This window comes from Arctopsyche grandis, chromosome 9, assembly GCF_051622035.1.
Source record: "Arctopsyche grandis isolate Sample6627 chromosome 9, ASM5162203v2, whole genome shotgun sequence".
NCBI lineage: Eukaryota > Metazoa > Arthropoda > Insecta > Trichoptera > Hydropsychidae > Arctopsyche > Arctopsyche grandis.
Window position 1 is genome coordinate 20,099,772 of NC_135363.1, and position 12,501 is coordinate 20,112,272.

General features: G+C 33.8%; 3 protein-coding genes across 3 annotated transcripts; 2 read left to right on the forward strand and 1 right to left on the reverse strand.

Moving 5' to 3' along the window:
- Positions 1-12: 12 nt before the first annotated feature.
- LOC143916415 (SCY1-like protein 2) lies at positions 13-3,977 on the forward strand. The gene is made up of 6 exons (XM_077437517.1): positions 13-263; positions 750-1,585; positions 1,665-2,337; positions 2,409-2,628; positions 2,957-3,163; positions 3,245-3,977. Exons 1-6 carry the CDS (start codon positions 137-139, stop codon positions 3,735-3,737), a joined length of 2,556 nt encoding a protein of 851 aa, XP_077293643.1. The 5' UTR covers positions 13-136; the 3' UTR covers positions 3,738-3,977.
- On the reverse strand, positions 3,834-6,414 carry LOC143916416 (uncharacterized). The gene is made up of 3 exons (XM_077437518.1): positions 5,714-6,414; positions 4,702-5,637; positions 3,834-4,621 (listed from the first exon to the last, which is right to left on the reverse strand). Exons 1-3 carry the CDS (start codon positions 6,147-6,149, stop codon positions 4,344-4,346), a joined length of 1,650 nt encoding a protein of 549 aa, XP_077293644.1. The 5' UTR covers positions 6,150-6,414; the 3' UTR covers positions 3,834-4,343.
- A 2,008-nt stretch (positions 6,415-8,422) lies between these two features.
- On the forward strand, positions 8,423-12,460 carry amrt (TM2 domain-containing protein 2 amaretto). The gene has a single exon (XM_077437519.1). The coding sequence runs from the start codon at positions 8,607-8,609 to the stop codon at positions 9,150-9,152; it is 546 nt and encodes a 181-aa protein (XP_077293645.1). The 5' UTR covers positions 8,423-8,606; the 3' UTR covers positions 9,153-12,460.
- Positions 12,461-12,501: the final 41 nt, after the last annotated feature.

The window sequence follows — 12,501 nt, forward strand, 5'->3', positions numbered from 1 at the left end:
TATTTTTTTCTTAGTGGCAACATCTGATGTCAGATCGTGTGTCATTTGGTCATTTATTGTCGAATATCTTCATTTTTCATGCGATGTATTTGTGATGTCAATAATCTAGTTTAAAATAAAACGATTGTGGTGCGCAATGGAAGTTATCAACAAATTATACTCTTCGGTGAGCAGTACTGTATCTCAGCTTCAGGGCGTGTTGCCTGGTAATCCTGTCACCAGAGAATTTGAAGCTGAACATCACATTGCCAGCGGTGGACCAGGTTAACGCCCATCACTCTTCGTCCCATCTTACACAATCGTTCACTCATAAATAGCACCAGTTTTTTTTTATAATATATCAAAGTTGATAAACCATATGTTTCAATAGTGTCCTTGTGATGTCTAGCATCAAAATACTTCTTTTTTTTTAATTTTCTGTTTTACAATCTGAGACCAAGTCATCAGTTTTTTCATCAAAATTCAAATAAAACCACATATGTACATAGCGTTTTTAAAAATTATATTGGGCAGGTTTTAAATGTATGGGAAAAACTTTGTACATTGGAACTGTATTAATGATCAATAATGTATGTTAGTCATGTTGTATATTAAGAATGTTTATGGAGACTTATCAAGAGAAGAAAATACCGTACTTTTTATCGTGAGATAATATTAGTGTAGTTTGTTTAAAAAAAACTGACTATGATCTGGCCATGATACCACTACCTCATATATCTTTTTAATACTGAGAATCATTTCTTTTTCAGGATTACAATGGAAAATTTATAAGGGATATAAAAAATCTACCAAACAGGAAGCATCAATCTTTGTATTCGAAAAGAGAGCTTTAGAAAGATGGAACAAAGGCGATCGGGAGATCATGTTAGACACCCTCAAACGTGGAGTCACCCAACTAACAAAATTAAGGCACCCCCAACTCTTAACATTGCAGCATCCTCTAGAAGAGAGCAGGGAAAGTTTAGCGTTCGCCACTGAACCAGTATTTGCTAGTCTCGCCAACATTCTCGGTAACACTGAGAATATGCCACAACCTACACCATCTCACATATCAAATTATAAGCTATTCGAAGTAGAAATTAAGTACGGCCTGTTGCAAATCGCTGAAGGTCTTTCGTTTCTTCACAGTGACGTCAAACTATTGCATAAAAATATATGTCCAGAGTCTATAATAATCAACCAGCAGGGCGCTTGGAAGATATTCGGTTTTGATTTCTGCGTTTTAAATCAAAACCCTCAAAATCCCATCCCTTTCTGGCCGTTCACTGAGTATTGTCAAGCGATGCATCCGTTAACTCAACCCAATTTAGATTTTCTCGCTCCAGAGTGTATTCTGTCGGCGTCTCATTCGGCTGCCAGTGATATATACTCTCTCGGTATGATTATATACTGCTTACATTCTAATGGTGGATCACCTTTGGGTAGCTTTCAAGATAACTATACTAAATGTAAAAAGTTTGTAACTGAACTTAAACAATTACCCATGTCGAAGCTCAGTTGCGTCAATGAAGGCTTACGAGAATTTCTTAAACTCATGTTGAATGTAACACCAGAATTAAGGCCAGACCCTCACCAGTTCATCAAGGTAAATATTTTCTATAATTTGAAACATTAATAAAAACTGATCGAAGACTGTTTTGATAGATTATTATTATTTTTTTCAGATACCATATTTTGAAGATGTTGGAGTAAAAACTTTAAACTACTTAGACTCACTATTTCAATGGGACAACCTTCAAAAATCGCAATTTTATAAAGGATTGCCTCAAATAATTCAAAAGCTTCCGCACCGAGTGTGCATTTACAGAATATTGCCATGTTTGACTAAGGAATTTGTGAATCCTCCGATGGTGCCTTTCGTACTGCCGAACGTCCTATTGATTGCGGAGAATTCCACAAAAGAAGAATTTCGCAAACAAATTCTGCCGACTTTGAAGCCCGTGATGACAATACAAGATCCGATCCAAATTCTTTTGATTTTCATGCAAAAGATGGAACTTCTATTGAAGCTGACTCCGCCCGAAGAGATTAAGACGGACGTCCTGTCGATGTTGTACAGAGCGCTCGAATCAGACGCGCAACAGATTCAAGAACTTTGCCTGTCTGTCATTCCGACATTTGCGTCTCTCATTGACTTCCCCGCGATGAAAAATGCCTTGTTGCCACGAATAAAAAAACTCTGCATATCAACTAATTACTTATCCGTTCGTGTCAATTGTCTGCTATGTTTAGGAAAGTTACTGGAACACTTAGATAAGTGGCTCGTGTTGGATGAAGTTTTACCATTGCTTCCGAAAATACCTTCCAGAGAACCAGCCGTATTAATGGGAATTTTAGGTCAGCGCATTTCCTTTTTGTTCAAAGTTTCATATGTGAAATACGTATCATAACATTTTCTTATGTTACAGGTGTATATAAATTGGCATTGACCCATAAAAAACTCGGCATTACCAAAGAAGTTATGGCGACTAAAATATTACCATTTTTAATGCCACTGTGCATAGAAAATGGATTAACCCTGAACCAATTCAATTCCCTTATAACCCTCGTAAAGGAAATGTTGAATCATGTTGAAAGTGAACATAGGACCAAATTGGAACAGCTTAATTCAATTCAAAACGAATCAAAGTAAGTTTTCAATTTTGTATTTATTTAAAAATTTTGTTTTTAAACGTATGAACGTTTTGTGAGTGAACATTTTGTCGCACGAACGATCGTCACACGTCGTTCCTCTCAGGTGAACATTTAGTCCATGAAAGTTTTCTTCGTGAACGTTATTTTGTGTGAACTTTCTGATGCGTGAACCTTTTATCAGTTACATTATGTCGGTGAACGTTTGTTCGTGGAACCATCCAAACACATACATACTCTGTGATTTGACTACACCAAACTGAATTATAACTTCATCACTATTTTTTTTTTGTAAATGTACTAATTGTAAGTGTACGTTCAACAGGTCTTTTGAAGCCAATCTTGCTGCAAATACTGGTCATCTTGTTCCTGCTTCCAATGCTTCTACTCCAATCGACAATATGTTCTCAGGGTTGGGTATAGATCATTTCGGCAAAACTCAGTCAAATCAACCTACAGAAAAAGTTCAAGAACGACTAAATAACACTTTAAACGGAAATTCCACTTCACTGTCTATTCAGGATAAACAAAGGTAATATTTGATTAACCGCACAAAAGAGTGCGCCTATATATGTATGAAAATATGATTTTTAATTAATTGAATGGTTTGTAGAATTGCGCAGCAGCAAGAGAGTATACAGAGACTTTCTCAACAAAAGCCAGTTGTGATACCGACACTCCAAAAACCTCCCACTCAATTCAATAAACCAATCGATTTAACGGAAAGTTTGATGCAATCCAATATTTCGCAAATGATAACACCCCAAAAGTCGACAAACTACAGTTTAAATTCCTTCCAAAGCAAGCCGGCGACTATGAGTAGTCCTCTAACTAGTCCGAACGCGATGACTGGCTGGTCCAATACATCGGTTAGCTCCAACACGAGTTGGGGCTCGCAGCAGAGCAACGCTTTCAACAACAGCAACATGCTTAATTTTAGTTCACCAACGCAAGCCAAACAGCCATTGTTGAATCAATCCCAAAATTGGTCTAGTTTCGACAGTTTACTCTCCAATTCGTCCAGTGCTCCGTTGCAACAGCCACTACTCACCAGCTCAAATTCGCCCAGTCAACCTAATAATGATATTATGGATTTACTTGGTTAAGCTTCTACTTCCCATGCATTTACTTAAAATGTGATCATCTATTTATTATTTTATAATAATTATACCATACTAATTGGCATAAAACTTTGAATCATTCCATCGTATATGTATTTAAGTTTGCTTTTTTTTATTTTTTATGAAAATATTTTCTAATTATTTATAATAATGAATTATAAATGAAATTTTAATCAATACAGTGAAAGGTATATTAATTTTTAACCATCACAATATATACATAAATTGCTATTTGTATTTTTTTTCTGTTATAAAATTTATTACCTTATTTTTATCTCATACATAATGTCTAATATTTTTGAACCTCAAAATATTATAGTTTTTATTTTTTCGTTAAATATTATTCGAAGATTCACATAAAATTATAAATTTACACACTCTTATATTAAAATAAGTTCATACACCAATTAATAATAGTTGGAAAAAAAAAATATTGATACAATGCATCAATATACTTCAAATACTCAATTATCATTCAATTAGTCAATTTCATTGAATAACAATTCATTTTTTTATATTTGCTAGTTCTTTATGCTTTATTTCCAAAGGTTGACTTGTTCTGATTGCGTTATTTTTAAATACAACACACATTTACTGTTTACGAATCCATAATGACAATAATGCTACTACAGAATGTTGTAAAGATGCAATTAAAAACCAAGTGGCATATGTATGATCATGTACGAGCGTCATTAAAAGAATTATCATAGCCACCATGCAGTTCGACGTCAACGATACAATGGTCTTTCCTCGCTCTAACTTCATCTCTTCAGATATGTCTTGAAACAATACGTATATGGCATGTATGGAAAAACTCGATATAATCCCACCAATCATCAAAAATGTCTTCGAATAGCTTTCAGCAATCGCTGAAAAGTGCAAATACATTTATTAAAATACAATTTTATTTATATTAAAGGATCCAAAACTCCATAATTCTAATACTTACTAATCAATCCAATGAACGCCATCAAATTAAAAAAAAGTAGGAATATCTTCTTATTATCATGACTAGGTAGAAATGCCATTATGATGTTTAAACACATTGCTCCGATGTAAACTACCATTAATAGGCCGACCAAAGACAACATATCTAATTCAGGAAGTAAATTCGACACGTGAGCAGGATATAGCAGTCCCAAAATCAACATGCTCAATTTCATACACAAATTCATATATGTGTATATGTAAAATCTCCTATCCCTCATTGCAGATATCAACAAGATAATATTTTTCCTCACGTCTGTTGTTCGTTTCACGGCACCAGTGCTCATAGAAGGTACTTCATATGTGAATGTATTATCAGGAGGAGGCTCAACATTATCAACGGTGGTTTCCCTATAAAGTGAATCTGGTTCATCGTATCTGTATCCAAATGTTTTACTAGTGGACGGTTCGAGTCTTGACGTTGCCGCTTCACTTATTTGTACAACCTTCCGTTTCTCTGTGTAAAAATTGATCACGTCTTCATCCTGTTCGTCATCGTTGATCACAGTAGTGTTAACAGTCCTGTGATTTATTTCAACATCAACATTTTGAATTTGGGCTCTCGGATTGGCTTCATCTTGCTGTGAGTAAATTTCTTCGTCTTCATCCTCGGCAGCTTCATTAAGCATTTTATAACTCTGTTGAAGTTGTGCAATCACATATGTAGGTCTGCTATATGCCAAAACTACTAGACAGTTTTGCCAGATGATTGCTGAATATATGAACAAGCCAGTACTTAGATCGTATCGTGTAAACAACGCTCCCATTATTAGTGGGATAAATATATTTCCAAAAACTACACTGACTTTATAAGCTGCTCGCACAGTGTGAAGTCTCGTACTGAAATAATGTTTCAGTAAAATCTCAGATTGTTCCATTGTCAATGATGTTCCAAAACCTGTAAAATAATGGATTGAATCATGTAATTATTGAAGGCTGAATAACTAAATGCATATTGTATATTTTATATATACCTGCTAAAATCCCTCCAAAAATGTTGTAAATTATTTCATTGTCTTCGTCATCGATTCCCATAGTTGTTAACATCACTCCAGCAGTTAACAGAAATACACCTGCTATTGAGACAACTCGTGGTCTGTTCGATGCACGAATAATAGTCTTGCTCCATGATGCCGTTAAAAGTGAAAAAACTGTAATCAAAACTGGCACTACTGCTACATTCTGTCCCCAAAAGGTGTGTATGTGCTTCTCTTCTGTATCTTCTTGCACATTTAAACATAGTATTAATATTCCATACGTAATCACAACACTCGGTATCGTCAACTGCGTTATCAAAGCACAGAAGAGTACTACCCAACCGTACCCACCGTCAGGTGGTGACGGTCCTAGCTCTGGGTGAGATGCAACAACATTGTCTAGATGTAAACTATTTTGATTAATTTCGGACATTGTTAATTGTGAAAATTCGTGTCAAAGAACATACTGGGTGTAGTGAGTATGTTATCTCAAATGTTTAGACGGCTTATCTGATTGTGATACATTATCAGCTACATATATTTTCCAATTAATAACCCTCACAAAACAAGGGATATATAATGCCATCATTATAATACAAAAGCTAGTCAGTTTAAATAAGTGTTACGTATTGTTATTTGCATTGAGAGTTTTTCAGAAATATTTACATGCTATCAATAGTAAAATTCGCAGTTGATGCATTGTTATTATCTTATTAACCAAGAGAAAATCCGGGCCTTATTGTACATAACTTTGGACCCACTCCATTTATTTTTTAACAACACAAATATGACAATTTTACTTATATTTTCAATTATGAATTATTAGTTTTTGGTATAGAAAATCGCCATAATTTAAATATAAAATATGACCCCAGCCCTGGTTATTATCATCGGCTGGTATCCCCTCATTTTTTAGACCTGTTATCAACTATTATATAGAAGAAATGATTTATATTGATAGCTTAGAATAATTGTATCTTATCTATACGAGCAAACTTTATGAACCATTTTTTAGTATGAAAAGTTTTAAACTTAATATTGTATTGATTTTACGATGAAACTCAGAGCCTAATGAATTCAAATCAACTATTGTCTTAAAATTGGTAGGTATAATACTTAAGAAAATTAATATTACATATATACTGGTCATAAATAATTTAAATTGATTGTATATTATTTATGAGCTTACATTTTCCGCTTTAAGGTCTGTTCTTACCTAACCAGGACGAACCGGCAGCAGCTGATGTCCTGCAAGTTTGGACAGTATTCTTTGGTATAGTCTATATGGACGCATTCATACTCCATTCGCGCATTCATATGCGTCCATGTAGAATGTACCAAAGAATACTGTCCGTACTTGCATGATACCTGCTGCTGCCGGTTCGTGCTGGATAGTTATGAACAGACCTTTATTCGGTGAACGGTTTGTATAATTTTTCTTAAAGGTAGGGTAAACGGTACACCCATTAGTCATTTGAATGAAAATAATACATTGATATCAATTTACACTGAATTACTTTATTTTTATCAGTTTGTAGCATCGACATAGAAGAGCTACTCCATACAAATTTGTTGGATGAAAACGGACCATATAGCGGGGAGATCAGTGGTGTAACTACTAGGTAACGGAGGTAAGCAATGCTTACGGGCCCACGGAGATAGGGGGCCATAAATCGACAAAATAACTGTTCAAATTAAGACACGTTTTGCGGGAATGCAGGTAGTGAAAAACTATTTCGGTTTTCTTGAACCTACGAAAATTATTAATATGCCGGAAAAATATATTCCAGACCATTGTTTGAATCTCATACATCCAGCAGTTTTCTCAGATCAATTCGAATCTCAATTTACACATTTACTTTTATTAATAAAGAAAGATCTTTCTGAAACAATACCCATAAGGAAATTTTCAGAATTACTTATTACCGAGTACAGTTGTTTGGAGAGTGATTTTTCAGAAGTAAATACCACATTCTTTACTCTTACATTCTAACGGCAAACTGACTACTAGTCATATGTGAACCAGTAACAGGACAACCGGTCGCTCTAGATCGGTCACACGTGATCACCCGACACAATAAAACTGGTCACACCCTAAAATCGGTCACGAGAAAACTGATTGACCGATTTTAGGGTGTGACCAGTTTTAGTGTGACGGGTGATCACGTGTGACCGATCTAGAACGACCGGTTGTCCTGTGACCGGTTCACATTTGACTAGTAGACACCGAACCCATTCTTACACATTCTTTACAATTTTTTACTCTTCCGGTAACTGTGGCTAGTGTAGAGACAACATTCAATGAATTAAAAATAATTAAAGATTACAAAAGTTCAGTGATTACTGGTCACAGTCACTAAAATCTCTATAACGGAACATCTGGCAGCCGAAAAGTCCATCATACTAACGAGAACTTGAATGCCAAATATTGTGTATTCGCGATTTTCATTGCAAAAATTGTCTTTGTGACCACCGCAATGTGACGAATAGTCCAATTACCGTATAGATCGATAGTTAGTAGTGAACAAGAACACATATATCTATAATATCCCAGGGTTATTATATATATATTTAAAAGCTTTTGTTATTATTAAAATTCAAATGGTCAACGATTGCAATAAGCATGGGTCACATTTGTAATGATAATAATATAAATATAAAATTCTGCGCAGGCATAGTCGTTGTAAGTACTATTGTTATGACCAAAATGAAATGTTTGACTAGTGTCATCTGTGACATCAAACGTCACAACTGAACTTATTTGCCAACCGTGCTGGGATATTGTACTTAAAACATTTCCTCATTATTTTTCTATTATTAATTGTTGCTGAATACGACTTTCTACGTCACACTTGAAGCAAGAACATCGCATGCTAAACAAAAATATACAATGCGACTAGGTTATGTATTACTACCGTTCGCATTCGAACTCACCGTAATCGGCGCGAGCGCGGCAAGTGAGAGTGCCCAAACAAACGACTACGATCCGAGAGGCCCTCTGGTCAGATGCGAATTTCTGCCAATGGAGTTTCTGCTTTGCGACGAATTAGTTGACCACGTTGGTAACCAGACAGCCAAGGAGGAGACGGGACATGGTTGCATTCGCTTAGGTGGAGTGAGATTCGAAGATGTCGAAAAGGCCAAAGCGCAGTGCACTGTGCTTTCCGACATTGAATGCTACGGAGAGAGAACATTTCTCAAAGACGGTTTCCCCTGCATCAAATACTCTGACCATTACTTCACTACTACCCTCATATACAGTATACTGTTGGGATTCCTGGGCATGGATAGATTTTGTCTAGGTCAGACGGGAACCGCCGTCGGAAAGCTATTGTCCCTAGGTGGCCTCGGCATTTGGTGGATAGTTGATATTGTTCTCTTAATCACCAACGGACTTCATCCTGAGGATAACAGCAACTGGAACCCGTATGTGTGAACGTTCAACTTTTTGAGTGATCAATTGTGATGTATAATATACACCAGGGCTGTGGAGCCGGTTCAAAATTCGCCAACTTAGACTCCAACTTGAACGATTTTAGTACGATCGACTTTTTTTGCCAACATATGAAATTGTTAGTAATAAAAATAAAAGCGATTTTCAAAATATAAAAAATTAAAGGAATCAAAAAAACGTATATGTAACCAATTTATTGAATTATTGGTAACTAGTGTTTTTACCCGGCTTCGCTCGGTATTTGTAATATAAACCGCTCAAACATGGCCAATCTAATAGTTAACATGTTATTCAATTTATTTGAATAGTTTTATTTCATTTAAATTTATTTGCATATTCATTTGTTTTTCTACGAACCAACAATAGTTACAAAGTCTCTTTCGAAATTATATATTAGATGAAATGGGTATAAATAAAAATTAAGTCCATTCAGAATGAATTTCATATAAACAATTTCATAAAAATGATTTTTATAAAGAAATTATTGAATTTCAATTTATTAGTGGACTCTAAAGTTAATGCATAACGTAATACTATTAATTAAAGGAAATAATAAGATAAAATAATAAGTCAGTTGATTTTTTACGACTCCGACTCCACAGCCCTGATATATTCAGAACACTAATATAAAATCGAACATTTATTTATCACGTATCTTGAGATTATTTTGGCATATTATGATAGTCCCAACATTTTGTAAAGTATGAAATAAAACGCATATGTATTTCTTAATTGTTATTTAATTAAAAAAATAGTTACGAAATATTTTGTTTAAATTTATATAAATAAAAATGTGCTTTATTTAAGAATATACATTAAATAGAAAATATATTTATCTTACAGAAAATGTTGTATACAAACAAAAAAGTCGCAAAATTTCAAGTCAAAATACTGGTTTTCTGTGATTCAATTTAATACAAGTGTTTTTATACACACGTATTTTAAAACTTTAATAGTGGTAGTTTGAGTGATGATTATTCAAAATATGATATTAAGACGGAAATTGAACAGTGAGGTCACAAACTCGATAGAAATGTATAATTTTGTCTTGTTTTGATACTCTCATCTCATCCTTGTTCCAAGTTATTATTACGGTTTTTGTGACTATTTACAAAATATTGACAATAAAACCAGAGAAAAGATAGTATTGGAATATCAACAGAATTATGAATCAAATATATAATTTTTTTTTTAAGTCATTGACTCATTTAATGCGGAATACATTTTTAAGAAATTTGTACTGTATATTAGTTTTTAAATCAGTTTCAAATAAATTTTTCTCTCTAATAAATTCAAATATCACATTATTATTTAAAATACTAATAGATTTTTTCTTTATAAACATTTTTTAAATACATATAGACAAAATATCAAATTACTTTTTACATTTGTACATGCAATTCACTAGTGTAAATTTTATACAAGATATTCTACGTGACAAAGAGGTTTTCCCGGTTTTTGCGATACAATCGCATTTTAATATACGTCACAAACAAAATAGTACTCGAGCATAGACATATAAATTCGAGAAGAGTAAAAAAGAATCGGCAAATTACACAACTAAGTAGTCTTATCGATTAAAAGACAGATGTTGAAAATGCAGTCGCCTGTACACACATTTTAATCGCCTTAACCCTTTGAGTGCTGATGTCATTTTTGTTAAAAGCCCGCCACGCTGAAAAATTTCGCCCAACCTGTCCAATTAGAATTATTTAGAAATCCAATAGAAAGTAGGTGTAACAATTAGCAGTTAATCCAAACAAACCCTAGATAACTACCGCCGAGAACTTCGAGTTTTGTAAAAGTGTGTTTAGACCCTAATATATCTTGCAAAATAAAATAAACGGAAGTCTATTAATGAATGTATTTTTCCAAAACTACTTTCATCTTCTTCATTGTTGATAAAATGTAGTACTCCTAAAATTAATAAAAATCGATCGCGTGATGTGTATTAGGAAAATACCAGTATGAGTGATGCTTCTTTCAATAATCACCTATTCGGTTTAATCTGATCGTTCCCATGTGCAACAAGAAACCAAGCCACAATCTAAAATACTCAGTAGTTAGGGATTTCCAGCGGGTAATTCTGCTATGGTTATAAATTCAGAAATTCCAGTATAAACGAGTATTTATAAACATAGAAAAAACAATTGCACGGATTACGCGACCCATGTTCAATGCATTTTTTTTTTCAATGCTACCTGGAAAGGTTTAGCGGCTAGTATTCTTGTTTAGTTTGTATACGTTCAATATACAACGCCGATCGGCGTTGTTCAGCATTCAAAGGGTTAAACAATATATATATATATACAATTCGACCTCATCAATTGTATAAAATGATAAACAGATTTTAAATAATGGATATGAAAGTCAAAACTGTCCGCAAATTGCTATCTTACAGAATTTTTACAACAGATGAAACAGTGAAAATCATTTAAAAGAGAACAGTTCCGTCCCTTATATGTGTATGTACATAGTTCATTTTAGTCATTAATTTATTTAAAATAAAATCGATCATTTTATAAAACCTGGTAAACTCGGTTGTTGCTTTAAGCACCCTAATAATCTAATTATACTAGATTTCCATTTAGTAAAACTTGGATTGTCCGTCAGTTATGCTAAATTAAAAAAACTTTTTTGAACCCTATTAACAGATCCATAGTTACCAAACACACACTAAGTTCATTTTAAATTGAATTAACATAAAATAAATAAATTAATATGCAGACTAGTCCATCCCATCACCAAAAAATTACTTGTTTAATTTTTAAGAATTTTCAATGAGCAAAACGGTTCCCGGAAAAATGCACTGAATTGCATTGAATAGTGGCGCACTTTCGAGAAGTCTCATTGAGAGAGCAACTATCTCGAGTGCAATTTTCCCGTCACCGAGCAAAACTATGTACTTTCAATTTTGTACTACATACATATATTGCCATGGTGTCATCTGCGTAACATTATAAATAACCATCCTAAACTGATGAATCATTTGAAATTTGTAATTAATTACGAGATCTACAATATTTGCACTTCGATACTGCTCAGTTTACTTAAATGTTATTTAAAAAAAAAAATCTGAATTAATATTTGGTATTAGAAAGAAAATATAAATTGCACTTGCTTATCATACAAACACTTCCTGACATATCGAGCTCTAGCTCTCTGATAACACGAAAATCTTACACTGTACGTTTTGAATGCGAGTTGTAGCAACAGTCGATAGTAAGGCCAATACTAGTATTGATAATATCAACAATTTGTTTACTCATTTCACTATTTTGTACAACAAGCAAACTCCGGCGCCATACATACTACGAAACGAATGTACATA

Bases quoted from the DNA above. Each gene is read 5' to 3' on its own strand.
- LOC143916415 (XM_077437517.1), top strand. From the start codon at position 137: ATGGAAGTTATCAACAAATTATACTCTTCGGTGAGCAGTACTGTATCT. The intron at 2,338-2,408 runs GTCAGCGCATTT...CTTATGTTACAG, and splicing joins CGTATTAATGGGAATTTTAG to GTGTATATAAATTGGCATTG. The intron at 3,164-3,244 runs GTAATATTTGAT...AATGGTTTGTAG, and splicing joins TCTATTCAGGATAAACAAAG to AATTGCGCAGCAGCAAGAGA.
- LOC143916416 (XM_077437518.1), bottom strand. From the start codon at position 6,149: ATGTCCGAAATTAATCAAAATAGTTTACATCTAGACAATGTTGTTGCA. The intron at 5,638-5,713 runs GTATATATAAAA...ATTATTTTACAG, and splicing joins TTTTGGAGGGATTTTAGCAG to GTTTTGGAACATCATTGACA. The intron at 4,622-4,701 runs GTAAGTATTAGA...TGCACTTTTCAG, and splicing joins GGCGTTCATTGGATTGATTA to CGATTGCTGAAAGCTATTCG.
- amrt (XM_077437519.1), top strand. From the start codon at position 8,607: ATGCGACTAGGTTATGTATTACTACCGTTCGCATTCGAACTCACCGTA.